Source organism: Electrophorus electricus, chromosome 3, assembly GCF_041902795.1.
Source record: "Electrophorus electricus isolate QZ-2024a chromosome 3, ASM4190279v1, whole genome shotgun sequence".
In the NCBI taxonomy this organism is placed as follows: Eukaryota; Metazoa; Chordata; class Actinopteri; order Gymnotiformes; family Gymnotidae; genus Electrophorus; species Electrophorus electricus.
In genome coordinates, this window is record NC_137499.1 from 21515577 (window position 1) to 21537072 (window position 21496).

The window sequence follows — 21496 nt, forward strand, 5'->3', positions numbered from 1 at the left end:
CCCTTTAAAAAAATTTCCCATGAAGTCAGAAGCCAGCAGCACAAACTTTTTTCTATTACAAAAGATAATTAAAGCAAAATACGTTCCTTCATTGATGATTTTACTGCTATTTTTATTATTATCATTATTATTGTTGTTGTTTTTGTTCCAGGCATGTCCAGCACCTGGAACGTCCAGCGTGCAGTGACGTAAGCAGGAAGTGTGTATTTGAAAAGCCAACATCTTAAATTAATCTGAAAAAAAAGGCGGGTGGGGGGTGGGGGAGAGACATTCCTCCAGTCTGATGTCAGCAAAGCAAAGCGGTCTGAGTCTGCTGGAACCGCCCTGCGTGTGTGTGATAAAGGCTGTGGGGCAGCACGGGATCAGAGCAGGCAGGCCACACGGACACTGCTGGGAATGCTCCCAAATTTACTCTCTTCTGACTTTTAGAGAGAAACCCACACACACACACGCACGTGCACACACGCACACGCACGCGCGTGCGCACACACACACACACGCACACACATGCGCGTGCACACACACACACACACACACACACACACACACACACACACATACACACGCACACGCACACACACACACACACGCGCACGAACCAAAAAGAGAGAAGAGTAAAGTCAGATGATTTATTTCATTTGCTATTCACCAACCTTACGGTGTACTGAGGTATAACAGACTATATATGTGTGGGTCTATATGCACCTGCCCTTTGACCTTCGTGCAGGCCCCTCAGAGAGTTCAGTTTAAAGTCAGTGCGACGGCGCGTGCGAACACCGGCCCCGGTCGGCGAGCGGAGAGTTTATGAAGGCCTGCGTGTGCCACATGCCAGGGAAGATGGCTTCGCCCATGGCAACAAAGTCTCCCTCCTCACGAGTCAGCAGTAATGAGGTTCACTGGAGGGAACAGGATGAGTGGCGCATAAAGCTCCTGCCCACGTGGACTGGAGAACGTGCCCGGTGCCTCGGGGTGGATTCCTCAAAGCAGGACAAGGGTTTGATTTAGTGGTAGAGAGTGGTTTAGTGGAGGAGAGCAGAGTCACTTCAAATCCTCTTGCAACCGTCATTGCTTCTGATCCAAATTCCATTGGTTCATGCTACTTTTGAATCTCAATGGGGTAAGCACATTCCTATTCCCAGCCTTTCTTTGGAAATCCAAATCCAATCCATAGGGAAAGTAATAATTCCTTGGTGCTGACTGCGATTTGTGGAGGTAAAAGGCAGCTTGAGCAAAAGTGTGTACGGAACATGACTCGGCATTGAGAGAGCGGCTGCTTCCGTCCCAGCTATATTGTGTATATAACACATAAGGAACACATGAGCAGTTCTTGTCAAGTTGTGTATGCTGCAGGGAAAATTCAGACATTCCAGGATGGGTCCTACAAACATGCATGCGCCCCTGTGGAAAACTGCCCTTGAAAGACTGTAAAAGACCCAAGAGTGCAAAGAGCAACGAGTGGACTGGCTTGACCACAGGACAGCAGAGGCCACAGATCAATTTCTCCATTTTTTTTTCTGAAATGCCGCCGGCAGGCATATGCACATACCTTATAAACAGCACAGAGCTGGTAGGCGAGTTTGATTTCATATCCTAAAATGGAAGCTGACACAGCAAAGAGAATGAAGTATTATGAGTAAGAAATACAGAACCACTTCACTAAGGCTACTCACTCCCTCTCTCTCCCACTTTCTCTATTTTATATATATAGCAGATATCAACAGTTAATGGAACCTATCACCACAAATTGATAATAAATAGATATATGGCACGGAAAATAAATTTACAACGACAGCCTCACTAATGGTAATGTTACACACTTTCATCATGAACCAACAAGCCAGCTGTCTATTTTTTTTTTTCTCGCTAGCTTGTGATTTGTGCCAACACTGGAGTCATCAGGAAACTCCTGGAGATGGCAGGAACCAGAGTTGTGTAGACAGTGCAGAGGAACAGTGTTAGCAGTTCCTTGGGGTGTACCGGTGTTGCTGATCACAGACTCGGAGACAGAGCCATCAAATCTGACATATCGTGGCCGACCTGTAAGGTAGTCCGTGATCCAGGACGTGGTGTCAGGGTGTCGGTGCATCTCCAGCAGTTTCTGTCTCAGTAGGCAGGGCTGGATGGTGTTGAAGGCACTAAAGAAGTTGAAGAACTTGCCAGCTTCTCCAGGTGAGCAAGGGCCCTGTGTTTCATGCAGATGATAGCATCATCCGCGCTGATGCGTGGCTGGTAGGCAGACTGCAATGGGAAAGAGACGTCCAGCACCTGAGGCCTCAGGTGCTGCAGAACCAGCGTTTGGAATGTTTTCGTAACATGTGAAGTCAGAGCCACCAGTCTGTAGCCATTAAGTCCACTTGGACGACTCTTCTTTGGCGCTGGAATGATTGCATGAGGTCTTCCATAGTGTTGGCACCTTCTTCAACCTCAGAGAGACTGAAGAGTAGTGGTAGAGGGGTTGCCAGCTACTCCGCACACGTTTTTAAACATCCTGGGCTTGATGTCTTCAGGCCCACTAGTTTTGTTCCCGTAGAGCTCTGGCTTTACCTGCGTGATTGTGAAGGTAAGGGCTGCGTGGTGAGGGAGTATGCACGGAGCTGAGCATTGTGGGTCGTGGGTAAAGAGACGAAGGGCAAGATGGCGCGAGTGGTGAGTGGCTTTGTTTAATGTAGATCAGAGTGATTGGTGGCAGGGGTGTTGAGTGGAGATCTAGCCTCACTGTCTGAGCACACAGTGGGGGGGGGGGGTTGTGGCAACCCTATCAAGGAACAGGTTAAGCTCAGATGCAGATGCCAGATCTGCTGGTAGTCTGCAAGCTCCTGTTTAAGCGGAATCCAACTCGATGGCTGCACCTCCTTACCGGACACCGTTGTGGTCCGATGGCAGAGTCCGTCTAACTCACACGTTCAGGCGTCTGCTGGCTGCATTCGTCCTCCTGGACCTGCTACAGATGTGCTCGGTGTCTCGTAATGACGGCCTTGTCTCGGAAGTGACCAAAAGGCTTCGACTGTGTCTAGATGCCTCGGTCCTCATTTCAACTGCAGCAAGGGCCAGTGGAGTCCAGCCTGTCATGCTTTTCATCCCATTCCTCTTCTCTCATGCGTTGTCCTGACCCACTGTAGCCTCAGTCTTCTCCGTGTAGCATTCCTTAGCTTCCCTTAGTTTCCTCTTAATTTCCTTTTGAACAGCCCAAAGTTCCTCTATGTCAATAGGACCCTCTGAAGGTCCTCCTTTTTCTGTTAAAATCTTTTATTGATCTATTTATCTATTGTTTGTTGTTATGGTAGCAGCGAACCTTCTAGTTGGGTACAATGGTATACTCACAGAACTGAACATAGTCATCCTGGAACAGTTCCCAGTTTGCGTCCTGAAAACACTCCTGAAGTTTCTCCTTAGACCATCCTTTGGCATCCTTAGACCAAATTTCACAGTCCTAATGCTGGCCATTTGTAGTATAACCAGTGGCTTATAGGTGGCCACAAGGTATATGAGTTTATGATCAGATTCTCTGATTAATATGAAGGCACTGGGACATTTTGTCTAAACGTTTTTGTCCACGATGACCGAGTGAATGACGTCGCTAGCGCTCCTCGCCACAGCCAGTGGAGGGATGTAAACAACTATAGTGTACAAGGACTCCCACGGTGGATGATACAGTCTCAGACTAGTGCTAAAAGTTCAACATCAGGAGTGTGCATGGATTCCTTCACAGTCATTTGACCAGGGTTACATCATTTATACACGGCAACGCGTTAGCTCATTGCACGTTTAAGTGATAAGCTTTGGGCCGAAAAACTCGAAACTAACAATTCTGTACCACTGACAGTGAAAAAATAGACAATAGACAACGATTCAGAATCTCAGGTCACGGGTGGCGCCCCCCACCCCTGGTCACCCCCAGCTCTTACCAGCTGCTCTGTTCCCAGCCAACCACATACATGCTGCAGACATTTCCCTTTAACATGCAGGTATAGCAACAAATGTTGGATGCACTCTGTTTAAATGGATACAGGAGACATGTTGGGGTCCGCTGTTGCTGAGCTGGGCCGTATCCAAGACCCCTTCTGAGCTGCGATGTCTTCCTTGCAGCAGCTGTAGCAGCTGCAGTCAACGTTTTTTTTTCGTCAGTGTTCAAAAACGTCATCGCTAAACATTTACAAATGTTTGGAGCTTTTAAGCATCCCCTGTGTAAACCGCCGGGGCCTGGAGGAGGCAGAGGTTGGAGTTACTGATGGAGATGCGTCACGAGCTGGAAAACTTCAGAACTGGGGGCTCTCTCCCGCCCGCACTCAGCCGTCGGGGCGTGCCACGTCCTCTCTGGCCATCGTCGCTATGAAATAATCACGCGATGCTCTCTTGGCTTGTGTCAAAGCGGCAGATGCGGTCTAACGCGGACATGTTCCCGCCGGACGTCTCTGCGACACGTGCTGGGGAAGAGTTCCTGGCCTGGACCCGACGCTTGTGTGATGAACAGCAGCCTGCTGACCGCACAGAGCAGGCAAACATTGCTGAAGCATGCAACATGGGGGGCTGGGGGGGAAGCCCAACTCCGCCAGGGCTGGACAAACAAGAACACGTTGGACACACGGCCGCGGTGTAATAACTGGACAAAATGCTGTTGAAACGGTCATGTTGAGACAAGTGATGAGAAACTCATCTGATTACTCTGCACAGTGAATTCTGTTCAGTTCTTGATTGGTTAATTGTTAAGAGACCTGAAGCAGAGATGCACTGTTCTGACTGATCTCAGTTTTCACATCATCTGTATTAAATTCATTCTGCTTTAAGATTTGCAACTTGCAGTAATTTCCATAATAATAGGAAATCATAGACTGTAAAAGGTTCTTTCAATGGTTTCTTATAGTGTGATAATGACATGCTTATATGGGGGTCACTTCGCTTTAAAACACTGACATACACATGCACGCAGATACACACACGCAAACGCACGCAGACACACAGACACATATAGATGTCTAGGGCTTTTTATTACTGATGGACAGAGAGAAGAATCAGCAATGCTTCTCTGCACACTGTTAACTGCACTTGACACAAATGTAATATTCATTCAAGAAAAGAAGGGTTTAGGAGTGTGTATGTGTGTGTGTGTGTGTGTGAGTGTGTGTGTGTGTGTGTGTGTGTGTGTGTATGTGTGTGTGTGTGTGTGTGTGTGTGTGTGTGTGTGAGTGTGTATGTGTGTATGTGTGTGTGTGTGTGTGTGTGTGTGTGTGTGTGTGTGTGTGTGTAGGGTAAGCACAGGCATCATCCAATATCACTCCACTGTAAAATTAAGGACAGACAGATAGTGAACACCACAAATATATCAACGTAGACAAAAACAATTCCAGCCAATTAAGAGCTTCCACTATTAACATGAACATAAGGACTCAAACACTTGTGACAGTGAGAAACGATGGGCATTTAATCCCTTAGGATAGAACAAGATTAAGCTTTTCTCTCCAAAGCGTCTCAGGAGATGGACAACCATAAACACACAAAATGCAGGCATATGCAAATAAGTACATACAGACATGTATGTGTATAATCATTACATGATGTGTGCATACTTACACACACAAAACAAACACACAGACACACACACACACATACAGCATGTGCGTGTGCTGAGATCGTTTATCGGCTTGTATGAGCAAGTGTATGTACGTGTATGTACTCAGCATAGTTGAAAGGGTCATGTGCGTTTGTGTGTGTGTGTGTGTGTGTGTGCGCGCGCGTTTGTGTGGGTGTGTGTGTCAGGATCTCAACCCAAAGGCTCTTGAGATGGAGAGAACATTTTAGTCAGTGATCAAACTCAAGGAAGAACAATTCCTCTGTGACACACATACGCACACGCACACACACACACACACACACACACACTCACTCACTCCAACGTTAAACATTACTATAACAGTGAAAACTGGAATCTGCATATCCCGAAAGATGTGCATAGCATCATTATCATAAATGGACATGTTTTGCTGAGATAAAAGCAACACTGCATTGTCTTCCTTCAGAACTCCACTCATAACTTCCTCTTCACTACACACTAATCTCCCTCTATGTCCTCTGTTGGACAGCATCCTCGATTTGAGAAAAGCACCGTACAAACTGAACTCATTATTATTATACTTATTATTATTACTATTTATTATGAACACTTCATCCAAAAAGAGGCTAAAGTCACTAAGAAGGAAAACAGGTAAGGGCCAGACCGCACGGGGGGGCCCTGAGGGGGAGGTGGGTGAGCTCGTCCTATACAACCTCAGTAAGCTTGTGCTGTAATGGCGCTACCAGTTACAACACATGCTTACCGAGCCTCCACCACGTTTTGCAATATACCACACTGAAGTCTTTGCAATATGCCAAGATCCCACAACATGTACAGCATGCATGTTTACCGTTCTAAGCATTTTTAGCCTATTCATAAACACAGCTCTTCCTGGAAACTGGAATAGGCCGCTCTTTTGCCTACTGCTGTCTGAGGCACTGAACATTTAGAAAATACAGCTCATCAAGATGAACAACAACAACAACAACAAGCACCAAATGTACTTGCCGCAGTTGAAATGAGGACCGAGGCAGCAAAGACACAGCTGATTCGTAGCCTTTTGGTCACTTCCGAGACAAGGCCGTCATTACGAGACACTGAGCACATCTGTAGCAGGTCCAGGAGGAAGAATGCAGCCAGCAGACGACTGAACGTGTGAGTTAGACGGACTCTGACAAGTGGACCGGAACGGTGTCCGGTAAGGAGGTGCAGCCAGCGAGTTAGATTCCGCTTAAACAAGAGCTTGCAGGCTGCCGCCACAGTTACCATGGCAACATGATGACTTGCATATGGTTGTCTGTCTTGGGGCCCTAACAGAGGAGCTTGTGGGATTTAACTTACTTTATAAGTATGTAATCATGCAATAAGTATGTAATTATGTGAATGAATAAACATGCCTGACTTTTAGATGCCACACATGGTCCTCCATGTCCTACTAGAAAAACAGAAACTGAATTATTTTGGAAAAATGCTGCTTTCCTGCTTTGCCAACTTTCGTTAGAGCAATGCCATCTGTTACTAAAGTAATCTAGGACGCGGGATACAGCAGAGGACACTGTCCTAGGGGATAGCGCTCTATCAAAGGCGTGTTAAGCCCTTACTGAACCCCAGTCACCCAGTGGTATTGTTTGCATCTGCTCTCGGCAAGAACCGGAGCTACGGCAACACCGACACCAAGAGCATGGGGGGGAAATTACCTCGTTAGCAGGTGATTACTCTTGCCGACCTGTTTTTTTCGCAGTCGATCGGCGCTCTGGGCCTCTGGGCCTGTGGGCAGTGGCCCTGACATCAGACCTGAGACCTCCTGTCCATGCCCTGATCAATCAATGGTAATCCCACCGAATTAAACCGAGTCCTGGTTAGCGAAGTATAAACTGTGCACGTTATCATGTAAGAGGCGCATTATTAAATGCAAGCTGTTCTGTCGTCTGCGTGATAGTAGGTTCTCACTAACCACTTCTGGGCTACGCTAGCATTACTAACACGGCTGATGAGGACCATATGACCACAGTTAGTGAGAACTTTGTGACACAACTTTAGGATTTGCTATTGTGGTTTGCTTTGAACGGTTTCTAAGGTCCTGGGGCTCTGAGTTATATGTGAAAACTCTTTTGGCCTTCTGAACAGGTCTGCCTCCTCTGTCTAGGTGCACTTGTTCTATTTCTGTTTCAAGCATATTATTAGTAAGTCATCCCAAACCAATTATCACAAGGTCACGGAGTTCACCCTTTGAATGGTGTCTGAAGGAGATGTCCGAGACACCTCCAGGTTTCCTTGAACCAGTTCATCCTCAGTACCGCAGACATTAAGCCAGGCACTCATGAACAAACCAAAGCACGTTAAGTACAACAAACATATTGCGCTTCTTCTGCAAACCAGCAAAAAGGTCCTGCGGTTGTGTAAACGAGTGTGCCGGGACACTGGGCATCTGTTGGCATGAATCACCATTGCAGCTTCCCTTTCCTGTCACCACAGAGTGCTCATCAAGGAAATGACACGCGCGCTACGCCCCTTGCTAATGGGTCCCCTCCTCCAATCACAGCTTCAGAACGACATGTCCAGTGGGACTTTGATGGAATCAGAGACATGCTCATTGATACCAGCTGGTAATGGGCGTAGGCCACTGTGCCCCAAAGATGATCTCACATATCCTGTGCACTCTTGGAAACAAGAAACTCAGTGAAAAGTAAAGTGCTCAGACTTTGTTCTCTTAAAGGTCCTCTGACCAAACACAGAAGCGAGGCACGGATCTAAATTTGGTAAAGCGAACATGAACATGCTCTTGAAGTCGTGGCAGTGAGAATTAACCACAGTGCATTTCATTGTCAGTGGTGTGAAACGGCGAAAGGGCTGAAACGCATGCAAGTGGAAGATCTGCAAAAACAAGCTACAGCAGTGTTTGTACAAGCAGCGCATGCAAAGTAAATTGGCTCATCGAATCCGCATAGTTTTTCGTGCTCCAATGCTAATGAAGTAGACAATGAAAGGCTCAGTAGATATCAGATCCTTTTTTTTTACCACATAAGAGTGTGGTAAAGCAAATTACACAGCGCACAAGGTGGCCAGGACCAGGTCTGAGAATCAAGCCTCTGACAGAAAGAGTGACAGAAATATCCTGCAAGTGTGTGTGGGAGTCTGACTATACTGGCATGCCAATAAATCGCACCTTCCACATCTACCGGAAAGCACGATCTTGTTTTATGGAAAGTACTTACTTACAATAATTTAAATCCAAAATAAGCGCAGTTGAAACGTCACTACACTAAAAAAAAAGGTTAACGCAATTAGCATATGTTGAAAGTACAGTGTGTGGTGGCCCCACAATTTAATGATATTTCCATGATGGTGCTGATGACAGTCCCTGATGGGGTTTTTAAATAATATAACTAGAGATTGTCTATAAGTTAGAGATTGTCTGTGGAGTGGGGGAAAAACCGAGGAAATCAACTGAAAAAAAAACTATATGCTCCAGGAGAGAGGGGTGGTTTAGTGCTTTCTGATAGGGAATTGTATAATACAGCCTTTCAGATTCCTAAATTAGCAAAGCGTTGTTGAGGTTATGATTCCCATTTGGGATGGGGTAAAACTGAAAGCTGTCTAGCTGCTCTCTGTAGGCTGGTGGATGGGCTATCGTAGAAAACAACGAGGAAAATCCAGTACTGCATCAGTCACAACTGGCGTGGACGTGGAACATAATACGCTGAGTATATCTCCTGATAATCAAACCTATATCTCCGAATAATCCAGTAGGTCTGGATAGGTAAAAGTATGTATAGGAGTATGTAAGGGATGAGTTCTTGTAATTGGCAATGTCTGTAATGACACAATATTTAAATAACTTGAAGAGTTATTAAAATTATTTAAATCATTTGGGGGATTGGGGTGCTGAGAAGAGATTACTTCAAATGTAGGATGGCCTACTGTGGATGCAAAAAGTAAATTAATTTACTATAAGGTTGTGCATAGAATTTATTACACACCATTTAGACTTTATAAGATGAATTTAACACGGGTTAGCTCTCACAGGATTTAGTAGCAACCAGACCAATTTTGTGTGAGTGGAAGAGCAAAGTAGGTCACAGAGTGGCTTAGACTCATGACTGAAAGAGTCTCAATGGAAAGTCTGATAGCTACTCTGAGCAATTCTCCTGGAAAACGTAATTGGAATTGGAATAACTTTCTTATGTATATTGGGGACATAGGATGCATCAGAAGGGAATGAACATTTTCTGAGCAACAGTGATGGTATGTGGGGTTCTTTACGGGTGCCACTTTAGCTGTTGTTTTTCTGTTGATCAGTTTGTCTGCTAATCATTTAACCCCCTTTCCTATGACTCTTGCACACTGTATATGCTACTGCAACTAGGGGAAACGTGTGTCTTTTTGCGTTATGTTTTATTGTTTGCATGGGGATATTTTGAATTTAACTAACTGAAAACTAATAAAAATTTACTTGTGCAGCGTGTTTACTTGCGCAGTGTCACTTGGAGCCCGTGCAAGTGTGTGATAAAAGAAAGGTACATAACAGATAGCACCTCAGAGCGCCACTGATGTCTTAGGAATGTAAGCGTAAGTTTAAAAAAAAAGGTTTCTATGTTTTTTTTAAAACAAAACCATTTATCCTGCGTTAGAGGGAGGATTACACATGATTGTGCGAGCACATTTAATCCTTTTTAAGACTCTAAAAACTACAGGAAGTATTTTAGAGTGGTAATTTAAAAGCTACTGTTTTATGGATGCATTTAATTTTAACAGAACAGACCATGTAACAATGCATAGAATAGAATATACCACTACTACTACTACTACTACTACTACTACTACTACTTCTAAAATTATTTGTACAGCACCAATTAAAGCATGTCTACAAAGTGATTTATATGATAAAGACAAAATTCAGCCAGGCCTACTGTATTAGTGCATTTTGAGATTGTTTATGAAGGATAACCGTCGACAACTCGGAGTGAAATGACAGGGATTACCCAGCAGGTGGATGCACAGACACGCTGAGAGCCAGAAACCAAGTTTCACAAAGTTCCTCATCTCATCCTATGCTTCCCAAAGCAGGTTTAAAGATGAGAACTTCAGCAATGAAGCAGTGAGGTTCAAACTGCAGTGACCACTCCATGGTTAGACTCAGGTGGCCAGACTAAGAGCCTCAGAATGCGGCAACGTTTAACGACGCGGCCCGTCTCTTCCTGGAGCCGCTTGGTGAATAATCCAGGAGGGCAGCTGAGAATCTCGTGCGGGACGTACATGTGCAGCGTGTCAGCAGGGCACGCCGCCGATGACCTATGACCTACGTCTACTGGTGTGTCCCTACGTGTTGGGCGGGAGCTGAGCAGCCACGTGCCACATGCCCGGGGCCCTGATTATATCATAGTTCAGGCTACAGGGTGTGTGGGCACTTTTAACAATGATTCCACACTACACCGGAAGCTTCTGGGCTATGAGAATAAGCCAAAGGCTTCCAAAAAAAGTAGTTGTCAGCCAGTGCTCTTCCGTCAGAACTTAAGCATTAGCTAAACAGTCCATACTCAACAGTCTTGAAAATTCCATACTATGGAAACCGCTATAGGAATTGGTGCCAAATGAACCAGCTGCTCACAGCATGCTTGTGCAATTAACTAGACTGCAAGAGGCAGTTCACCACGGCGCTTCTCCCGTCCACACGGGGCGTATGTGGCCTTCGGCACTCGCACGCCCACTCCAGCTACGTGGGGGGCGAGAAGGGGGGCTTTGTGAAATCATCGGCGCGCGCTCACTGCAGACTGGACTCGGTCTGCCGTACTGCAGGGTTTCCATGTGCTATGATGGTTTGAGAAAACAGGGCACACCCACGTGCTCTTTTCCTCTCGGACAGGAAGTGCGCGCTCGTGGTGTCACGGTTGTTGGCCGAGCTCGGGCTCAATGTGTACCTTGGTGATAAGGGTTTGACCAGCCCCGCGTGGCATCCCCATAGAGACGGGCGAAGATCAAACGGAAAAAAGTCGCACCGGAGCGCCCAAAAAGATCCTGCGCGAGTGATAACGGGGCGGGAAATCAACTCAGTATAAAACCTGTGCCTTGCATCGCATGAACACAATGCTTTACTGTTACTGTTCCTTTCGCATTAGGTACTCCTCACACCGACGTCTCACAAATTCCTCCCCTAATCTTTAAGTTTTCTACAAAACTACGGACAGCCAGTGCTGAGTTAAGATTCTTCTATCTGCAGCCATTATGTCCCGGCGATTTCTAACGTAACCTACAGTGTAGGAACAGACTTAAGCGACATGTAGGGAGGAAAAGGCGACTCGTACCTGGATGTCAAGCTAAACTAAACGGATTCGTGTACTCAGCTGACAGAAGAGTTAGACAGTATCATCATACATTACGGTATCAGTGAAACATCTTTCTTTAAATGCAGTAGTTAACAACCCACGAACCAGAGCAAAGTATAGAATAGTAAAAGTATGACATGTTCCGGAACTTTTTACATTTACGTGTCACGGTTTTTGTCCGCTGGACAGTGCAGACCACAGTGCTATGCACACTCTTAGCAGCTTACCTCCTCCACTGTCAGCGGCATGCATATTCTGTACTCCTTCACCAGCATCTTCGCCCTTTATGTCTATACAAAATTATTCGGGCTGTAAAAGTTCTAAATTACAGTTCAAGAATCCTGGAAGGATGAGAAGAACGTCTTTTCAAAGTGCGGTTTTTAGCCCGTGTAAAGCGATGCTCCTCTAGATCCCGGGAACGGAGTGTTGGGCGAAAACACTCGCGCACGGTAACGGAGCCACTTCTTGAAATGTTTAGCAGCCTACGCGCGGAAAGCAAACATCACAAACGCCAAAAGGGCAGTGGGCCGGCGAAACCCGCACCAGGCGGCGGGCGGACCTTATCTGTCAGAATGCTCAAGATCCAGCTGTCGGTAACCGAGCTCTGGTCTGCACGCTCATCTTTGCATACCAAACGTTTCACCTCGTCGGGTAGTCCGGAGCAACAAAGACTCCGTTTCGGTAGCGCGTATCGCCCTGCAGCACATCGGCGGACCTCTTCTCTCTCTCCAAGACGAGCGAGCCTGCGCGCAGCTGACCACCGAACCCGTTCCCACGAGCGACGACGTGACACTTTGTTGCAGTTTCCGAAGGAGGCAAGCTCCGTAACCACGCGGGCAGGAAACGCGGGGCGCCCCCCCAATCGAAATCGCCTCGCGCGCAACGCGACGCTCGCAGACGATCGGACTAGTGCGGGAGACCTCGCGCTGAAAGTTCGGCCCTTTGGTTTGGCTGCCTCTTAAAACATTTGGGTTAAATGCACAGGAAGAAAGCTACTTTGAAGGGTAAAAATGTCAGAGCCTGGACGGGAAAAACGAGCATTTTTCTAAAAGATTTCAGCCATGTGAGAACTGTGCTAAAGCTGGCCACCATGCTGCTTTAATGGTAGTTACTTTCCAAAACAGCCTATAGACTCCCGTTAACGTAAGCGCATTAAGACTGGTATCCACGGTGATTATCAAAAGATCTCATATGGTTACCTTAAATGAAACCAAATAGCTCGAGGCCACGACATAAAATGACTACAATGAGTCTATACTCTGCACAGAGAGCGCCATCTGCCGGCTGCAAGAAATAGAATCCTACGTGCTAGTATAGTTTAGGAGTTAGTACACTGCATATATATCGTAGGACCTGTGTAATTGTACTATGGTAAGAACAGGTTGGTTGCAAACATTGCATTTTGCTTAGCAATACAAAATTGTGGGAGTTATAGACTATTTAGAATGTTTAAAAAAAGACAGTTCCTATCTGTATACAAAACATTGAAATGTGGACAAATAAGGGGGAAAAAAATCTTTATTTCAATTACTTAAGAAAACTTATAAAGCCATACACATGAACAATTCAACCCACAAATGTAGCCTACAACACGAGACCAAGCAGGACATTTCTGTAAAAGAAAATATCAAAAACAAGCAAGGTCTGGCATTTTTGCAACACCTGGTAGGATACAAGGCATTCGTGTTCACAGGACAGAATATCGTTGAATCTCATAATACTGCCCTGATTTTATATATATAAAAATTTTTTACACACACAGCATCATACATTTATTGGCCTATGAAGATTTCTCATCCAGTTTTTTAAACTCAAAATGATGAATCCCGACAATTTAAATCATGAATTACTTTGATAATATCTTCATCTTACACTTCTTTTTATTGGTCATTCATCAGTAAAGATACATTTTTAAAGCTTTCATCTGCATGTGTAGTCAGAATCATCTCCATTTAAGGCAAAATCAAACTCAACTGGATGTAACCAATCATTGCCGATTAAAGGAAATATTAAATCAAGTATTAATCCAGAAAAAAAAACAAAAACAAAAAAAAACCACCCTGTAAACACACCTTAACAAAATGTAGTGTTAAAAGAACACTACTTAAATGTTTACAAAAGCAAAACATGGCATATCAGACTTTTTTTTCGCACCAGCAATATGGCTCTCAGCATTTGATGCCTGTAGTGTACGGCATACTGGGGTGGGATACATGTTCAAGTTTAGAAAATAAAGCATCTGCCATGATTTTGTATAATTTCTGTGTTTTGATTTTGACCTGCACTAATTAGCCAAGTCAGATGGAACAAAGTCCTGGGCTGGACTTCTACTTTGTTAACTTAAAGTGGCACACTGACCAAGCTAGATGTATTTAAACATGTGAGAAATATACCAGTATTCAGGGGAGATGCATATCGTCACAGTACTGTAAAATACTTCTTTTTGGTCATGCGTGCATGACTGTCACCAAGGCACAGTTTAGAAAAGCTGCGTAGAACTATGATAACTGTAAGATGCCAGACAGCGAGATCACAGTGTCCCACCATCTCTCAAACAACTGTGCCATAATGCTCTGAGGGGAGAATCAACTTCAGTTTTGTGAGATGCAACTGTGCAACAAAGGACAGACAGACAGAAAGCTGGAATTGTATTTCTAACAAATTGAAGGAGCACTGGTTATGTGTAAAATCTTTTATGCTTTTACTGATTTCCTTCTAACTCATAAGTAGTTAAGTACATTAGTTAGATTTGTGTCTGTGGATTAGGTTGGGAATGTCAAACATTACTAGAAAAAGGAAAAAAAGATACAAGTATAAATGGTTTGATTATACATATATACACTTTGGAGAAAATCCCCAAAATGTGCACGCACACACAAATATATATATGTATGTATGTATGTATGTATGTATGTATGTATGTATGTATATATATATATGTATGTATGTATGTATGTGTGTATATATGTATGTATATATGTATGTATGTATGTATGTATGTATGTATGTATATATGTGTGTATGTATGTATGTATGTATGTATATATGTATGTATATATGTATGTATGTATGTATGTATGTGTATATATGTGTGTGTGTGTACATATATAGTGATGAAAAGGAAAACTTCACATGTTCTTGGTTCATTATCAATCAATGTTCTCAATATAGTAGCATCAAAGGTATACACCTAAATGCAGACAGACAGACAGACAGACAGACAGACAGACAGACAGACAGACAGACAGACAGACAGACAGACAGACAGACAGACAGACAGACAGACAGACAGACAGACAGACAGACAGACAGACAGACAGACAGACAGACACGGTACCATTTATGATTCTACATTCACCTACATACATTTTCATTCATACGTTCACACATTTGTTAAGGTAGTGAAGCATAATTCTTTATGGTGTTGGTCACTACACCACCACATTGTTATGGTAAATACACAGAACCAAGCAGAACCAAGTTTGTCCTTCGTGTTGGTTGTCTAGGTCTGATCATGCTTTTTTGTTTTTGTTTTTTAAATTGGAAATACAGCCACACTGTTCATACAGCCATTTTGGTGGTGGAAGGCATCAGTGACCTCGGCAGAAAACGCTACGTCCTCAACTCCACCCGTCCTGACCTTGGAGAACCCCAGTTGTTGATGTAGCTGGGACCTTGACTTACGCAGCAGGAGAGCAGCATGGCTACACCGTTACATAACACTCTCACTGAGAATACCGCATGGACACAGTCAAATAAATGCTTGTGTAGTGTTAGATCATAGAGTCTGATTATCGATAAAGAAAACCACTATTACGGAAGCGTACCGTGTTAAGTCATGACAGGAATGCCAGACACAAGCACAGAACGGCTCATTTCCGACAGGGCAGGGAAAAGTCTGATAAAGACCGTGGTAAAATGACACAGGGCGATTACAAACAGCTTGGCTAATTAATCAGCTCCACTGCTTTCATTAACGTTCTTTGGAGCACAACATTCCAACATTTATAATTCAGTTTGGTACGCAGCTTACAACCCGTTTGCAATGTAAACCACTAAAACCTGGCAACAGCTATGATTGAGGCATCAGTGACTGACAATAGAGCGCTAGCACTGTAGCGCACGGCTGAGGGAAAAATAACAGTTCAGACCCAGTTCAGTTCAACTGTGAAGCACCCAACTTGCTTTTAAGCACATGTTCATTTAAGCCTAAATTGTTATGCTGACTGCAGGGTATTGGGTTAAAGATAAATCCACGACACCACATATGCACATTCTGACACATGCACATTGGAAACACATGCATTGTTCTTCTAACAACATCCTTCAACATCTGATGAATCTTGGTTTGATTCTGAAGAGCTGAGTGGGACGTATTCAGGCACAGTATATGTCTGTAGGTGTAGGCTGCTCATTAAAGCTGATCTAGGATTAATTCCAGAGCTCTATCCTGAGCCACTTAGCAATAATGGCATGGCTGATTGCAGGACAGCAGCGGACAGTTCAGGAAAAGCTCATGTGAAGGCTGGTGAAACACAGCAGAGAAGGGGGAACTCTAAGGTGGACGGTCCCAGGAAGCTCCAAGATGGGCACTGGAAAAGCCTCACAACACCCCCCCCCCCACAATCAATGGGCCTTTAATTCAATTCTTCATTTAATTATAGCAAGTCCACTGGTATAACACCAAACTTGTGCAGTAGTGCAGTGGCTGGAGATGGGTGTGTCTGCTTCTAGACACGTCCACAAGAACCATCCTCCTTCTCTGTAAAGACTGGTAACTACAGTTACACTTTCATATGGTCTTACACACATGCACACACACACACACACACGCACACAATTTGCACCTGGTAAAACTCTGTATCTGTCCCCACTTTTCCTTAATAGCACATTGTAGTCCTTCTGGTATCAGGCAAACCCATGCACCTGGTGTTCATTTAACCCCGGAAGGGCTCCGTTACTGACCAGACGGCACACAGACCACAATACCCACAACAACCTTCTCTACCAAAACTAATTTCTTCATCTTCATAGCCTTCAACGACAAAGTCTTTAGAGCAGCAAACGTGCATCTTTTATTGTCCTCTTCGAAGGTGCTTCAAAGGAAACACGACCCACTCTCCATGGCCACCGCGGCAGGTGTTGGGGCCAAGCCGCTCCCGTTCACCCAGCGTGATGGCTTCGCGCTGGGTCCGCGTGGGGACTAGCTGCTCACGGGACCTCGGAGGTGGGCACATCTGCATCAGGGGCACTAGCAGGCCCCCTGCTGTCCGTTTGCACTGTGTCGGATCGCGGGTCTGTGGCGGAGTGCATGACATGGAGCCAGATATCATCCATGTTTGGCATGACGAGGATTTTCTGAGGTAAGACAACCAGCAGGGGGTGTTGGAATTTATATAAAAGGTCATAGCTTCTACTCAGCAAAAAAAAAAGTGGCAATTCTTTTTTTCAGGTTCATATTCTGAGAAACACAATGTATATGAACACAAGGTAACTGATCTTGGATCAGCTCTTTAACACCCAGAGGTGCTGGTGAGGAAAGTAAAATGCTTTACTAAGCTTTAAACGCCAGATGATAACGTGCAACTGATCCAATAAAAAAACAACAACAAAAAAAAACAAAAACATGTTGCTCCACTACCGTATTTGTAGAAAGTAAAACACCGAATTCAGAGCACTTGAACTGCTATGCCATCAATGTGCCTGAACTGCAGCAATATGGATAGTGTAAGCAAATCTAAACATCAGGTCATTGTGCCAAAACTGGTCTTACCTGGAACTCCTGCTCCAGTTTCTTTTCAATCCAGTCCGTCACGTGTGCGAATGTCACCTCCCTCTCTCCCAGCTTGGGGCGAGCCTTGAGCTCGAGCTTTGGTGGACTGCGGAAGCCGTACCTGACGAGCACAGTGTGCCATTAGGTCAAAAACGCTGACACTTGCCAAAGTTGTTGTTACCAAACCACTAGGTGTCATTAGAGCCATAAAAGTCTGTTGCAGAGGTGTTTAAATCACAGCTCTCAAAATCCAGGATCTATTAGTCAGGAGTGCTGACAAAGTGGGTGACCAAGTTATACGAACTCTTCATTTAACTGTCTGTCCACGAATGGACTAAGATTCAAAATACTGATTTTAATACTTTAGGCCGATCGCCTTCAAGACTATTTGGAGTGTACTACATTACACCCTTTTGATAGTATGGACCTGTCCAGTATTTGTGTAGAAGCAAGTGGTGGAGTATACCATATCCTGTCAGTAGGAGGAGGGGGGATGTTGACAGCTAGTGTTCCCTGGCACTCTTGAAGCTCTACGGTGAGCAGAAGTGGCGTGTTGGAAACTTCCTCCATCTTCTTCTTAATGAACTCTGTCTCAGTGGCCTTCTGGAAGTATTTGTTCTTGGTTAATTTGTCCACGAATCTCATGATCTTGCTTGGCTTGTGGACTCCGGTGTACCTGGTGTAGAGGGGTGTGAGGGGCTAAGACATAGGCACTTAATCTTGAATATAGCTGCCAAACATGACGTTACACTGAGGTAGATTTGTTGAGTCTAGGCTTTACAGAACTTCCTAAAACCAGAAATGGAAACCGGAAAAAGTTCTGTCCTGTGCTGCTTTCTGAGATTTTTGAACATCTTGCTATCATGACTTTAAGCTGTGCTGAGATGTGGGGCAACAACATGTGTCTGCATTCATTTGGAAAGTGAGAGTTGGCATTGCAAGTGACTCATGTTAAAATGGCTCTCTGCAGTTTGATTCATTAACCACAGAAGCTTGCAACATTTCGCTCACGGAAAATGTGCGTCAGCTTCTCCACTTGTTTCAAAGCTTGAAACTATGCCTATATATCAGATGTACAAGAGAAAGAGAGAGAGATGCGCACACACACACGGAGGCTCCACTCACCCCTCTGCACCCTGGAGAAGGTTTTTATCCAAAACATTCTCTGTCCCATCATCTTCATCAGAGGAGCCAGCACTGGATGACTCCTCATCACTGTCAGCAAGGCAATAGGTGCGCGGCCTGTGTCTGAGTGACACACACACACACACACACTTTAGCTCACAAACAGCCACTGAACATTTACACCTGATGCCTTATGACACAAGATCCAAGTCCAGTCTTGAGAGACCAGCAGCCAGTCCAGGTTTTCGTTCTGTTCCAGCTCTCTGCATTAATCAGAGTTCTACACAGTCCATAAGCCTCGGGGGAGTTTTCAGTCCTGAGGTGAGCGGTACTACACCGGCTGCGGATCCTCGACGACTGGACTGGGAACTACACTACATTACACTCAGGCCCACATGCACGCGCACACACACGTACAGTATGCATGTTCACACGAGTTTACAAAAGCACAATATTACTGAACACTTGCGCACCAAGACTGCGCCAGAGAAGGATGGAGTGTGGTGTTTTTTGCGGTGTAGTTTACATCTAAGGGCCTGCGTATGCGTGTGGGACGCCGCCCGCTATAAGAAGCAATGAAGAAAGCAACACTATAAACTGCAGAAAAGCAGAAGCAGCTAAAATATTCTACCACCCCTTCTGCAATATGACCACATGTGCCAGCGAAATTCAACTTACATTAAATCACAACAGAGTCTTACACACACACACACACACACACACACACACACACACAGTTATAAGCTATAGCAAACTGATTCTCTTATGCCCTTCAATTCCTGAACTAATGAAGCTTCACTAAAAAAGGAGTGAGAAATGTATTTAAAATGTTGGAAAGGTATTGAGTTACTCACCAAAAAAAATGAAAAAAAAAAAAAAAACGAAACGAGAGAGAGAGAGAGAGAGAGAGAGAGAGAGAGAATCCCAAGGAAAGCAAGAGACAAAACATAGAACTGGTTATTACATTTGTATGCCACAGAAGATGTGAAGTACAACAAGGTATGAGTATCTGCTGAGGGCCCAAAGCTGAGTGTTTGCGTGGCGCGGTGGCAATACCCTTCTTTTCCAAACTCGCCCAGGCCTTCTGTCTCCTTCCCCAGCCGCGACAGGTTCATCTTTGTCTCTAGAGTCATCAGAAACGAACCCTTATAGGATATCTCCAGATCAAACCACACCCCTGGGGAGAGAGAGAGGGAGAGAGAGATACCAACTCTGGTAGGTATGGACAAGACATTTCTTTTAAAAACACCCCGACATAAATTTCCCCGTCTGAATGCCCATTTGGAACAAGGGATATCAATTTCCATTAAGCAAGGAAGAGAAGACTGGAGGCAACGGCTGCTCTCCGAGCGGGTCCATCATCCCTCACAGCCACTCCCTGACTCCAGAACGCCCCTCTTACTTCCCCTCCAGCGGCCCCTGCTGCTCGCTTTCAGAGCTCTGTGTCTCATCGCCCTCTGACGGGAGCAGAATTAGCCCTGACAAACAGCCCTCCTAACAATGGGGAGTAGAGGAGTGAGAATCACAGAAGCCTTTGAGAAGGGGGAAAACAGCTTGATATTGATTCCTGATCCTCCTGGCAAACAGAGGGAGGTCCATATCAGCAGGGTGTGTGTGTGTGTGTGTGTGTGTGTGTGTGTGTGCGCGTGCACAGTTGTGTGTCTGAACTCTGAGCAGTATTTAGTCACTAAATGGGTCATAAAGTCATCAGAACGGGCTTGTTCAACAATTACATCTGACCAGCGGAGGGCAGTATTGGGTAAGAGGTGTGCAGTCCAAACGGCTCTGAGCGCCCAACGGCCGTCCCTTAGAAAAACAAGCTAGCGACGCCTTGGAGGACGACAAACGTCAAACAAAGAAATGGCTCACGTTCCCGTAGTCCCTTGATCCCGTTGTCCTGTGCCTCCTCCTCTCTGCACTCGTCCACCCTCCTTGCCCATCCGTCCTTGCGGTGCTGTGGTCAAAGCCTCGGCCTAGGTTTACCAGAGCCCTGTAAGCAGGGTGCAGTTCGCCACCCGTGGCATTTCTATGGCGAAGCATGCCGACCTGCGAGGCCTCTCACACCCTGCTACACCATTTGTTACACCACTCGCCTTTTGCGAAGGCCTACAGGAAAAACGAGCTCGCTCAATTCAGCAAGGAGCCTTTTCTTTTGTTTTGATTAAACAGGGCAGAGCCATCCAAGAGGAGGTGAAGTGTGTCAGTAAGTAGTCTCGGGCCTTCCTATCTTGCTATAGCTGTTTGCTTTCTCTGCTTCTTCCCTGGGGCTAAAAGACCCAAACAGGGAAAACGGTTTTGCAATCATGTTAGTCAGAGAGTAGAGGGGACAGTGACAGGTCACAAGACAACAGCAACAATTCTGACCAAGTGCCAAGCTGGGTTGATACAATGGCCTGTCTGATAATGGAAGGGTGTGTGTGTGTGTGTTTGTGTGTGTGTGAGAGAGAGAGAAGAGTGTAAAAGACTGGATGAGCATGTTAGTGCAATGGTGAGTGTGTGTGGAAGTGACTGTGAAGGTGTGTGGGTGATGCGTCTCATCCAATTACTGCAGAAACTATATCAGTAAATGTTCATAACAATATCGAAGTGAATGTGTGTAGCTGCACTTGCATCATCATGACCACATGATTTTGACTCATCTGATCAGTATCAGTCTGTGATTTTCATGACACAAACAGGAAAATGACGCAGTCGTTGGTTATATATCAAACCCATGTGCCCACAGCT

General features: G+C 45.1%; 2 protein-coding genes across 11 annotated transcripts in view; both read right to left on the bottom strand.

Annotated features, from left to right (window-relative positions):
• Positions 1–12974, bottom strand: part of LOC113583261 (cytoplasmic phosphatidylinositol transfer protein 1) — a 50377-nt gene extending 37403 nt beyond the window's left edge. Inside the window, exon 1 of the mRNA XM_027019496.3 lies at positions 12099–12974. Within this exon, the coding sequence (XP_026875297.1) occupies positions 12099–12146 (48 nt within the window). The 5' untranslated portion in view covers positions 12147–12974. The remainder of the gene's footprint in view (positions 1–12098) is intronic.
• Positions 12975–13371: 397 nt separating this feature from the next.
• The window catches only part of LOC113583262 (testis-expressed protein 2-like), a 30217-nt gene continuing 22092 nt past the window's right edge, over positions 13372–21496 (bottom strand). For 5 of the 10 annotated variants that reach the window (XM_027019501.3, XM_027019499.3, XM_081710574.1 and 2 more), the window contains 5 exons: positions 19826–19946; positions 18770–18892; positions 18111–18320; positions 17645–17765; positions 13372–17229 (listed from right to left, as the gene is read on the bottom strand). In XM_027019501.3, coding sequence (XP_026875302.2) covers positions 17083–17229; positions 17645–17765; positions 18111–18320; positions 18770–18892; positions 19826–19946 — 722 coding nt within the window. In that variant the 3' untranslated portion in view covers positions 13372–17082. Of the gene's footprint in view, positions 17230–17644; positions 17766–18110; positions 18321–18769; positions 19947–21496 lie in introns of those variants that run through there. The other 5 variants (XM_027019502.3, XM_027019503.3, XR_014122650.1 and 2 more) reach the window with 5 other exon arrangements.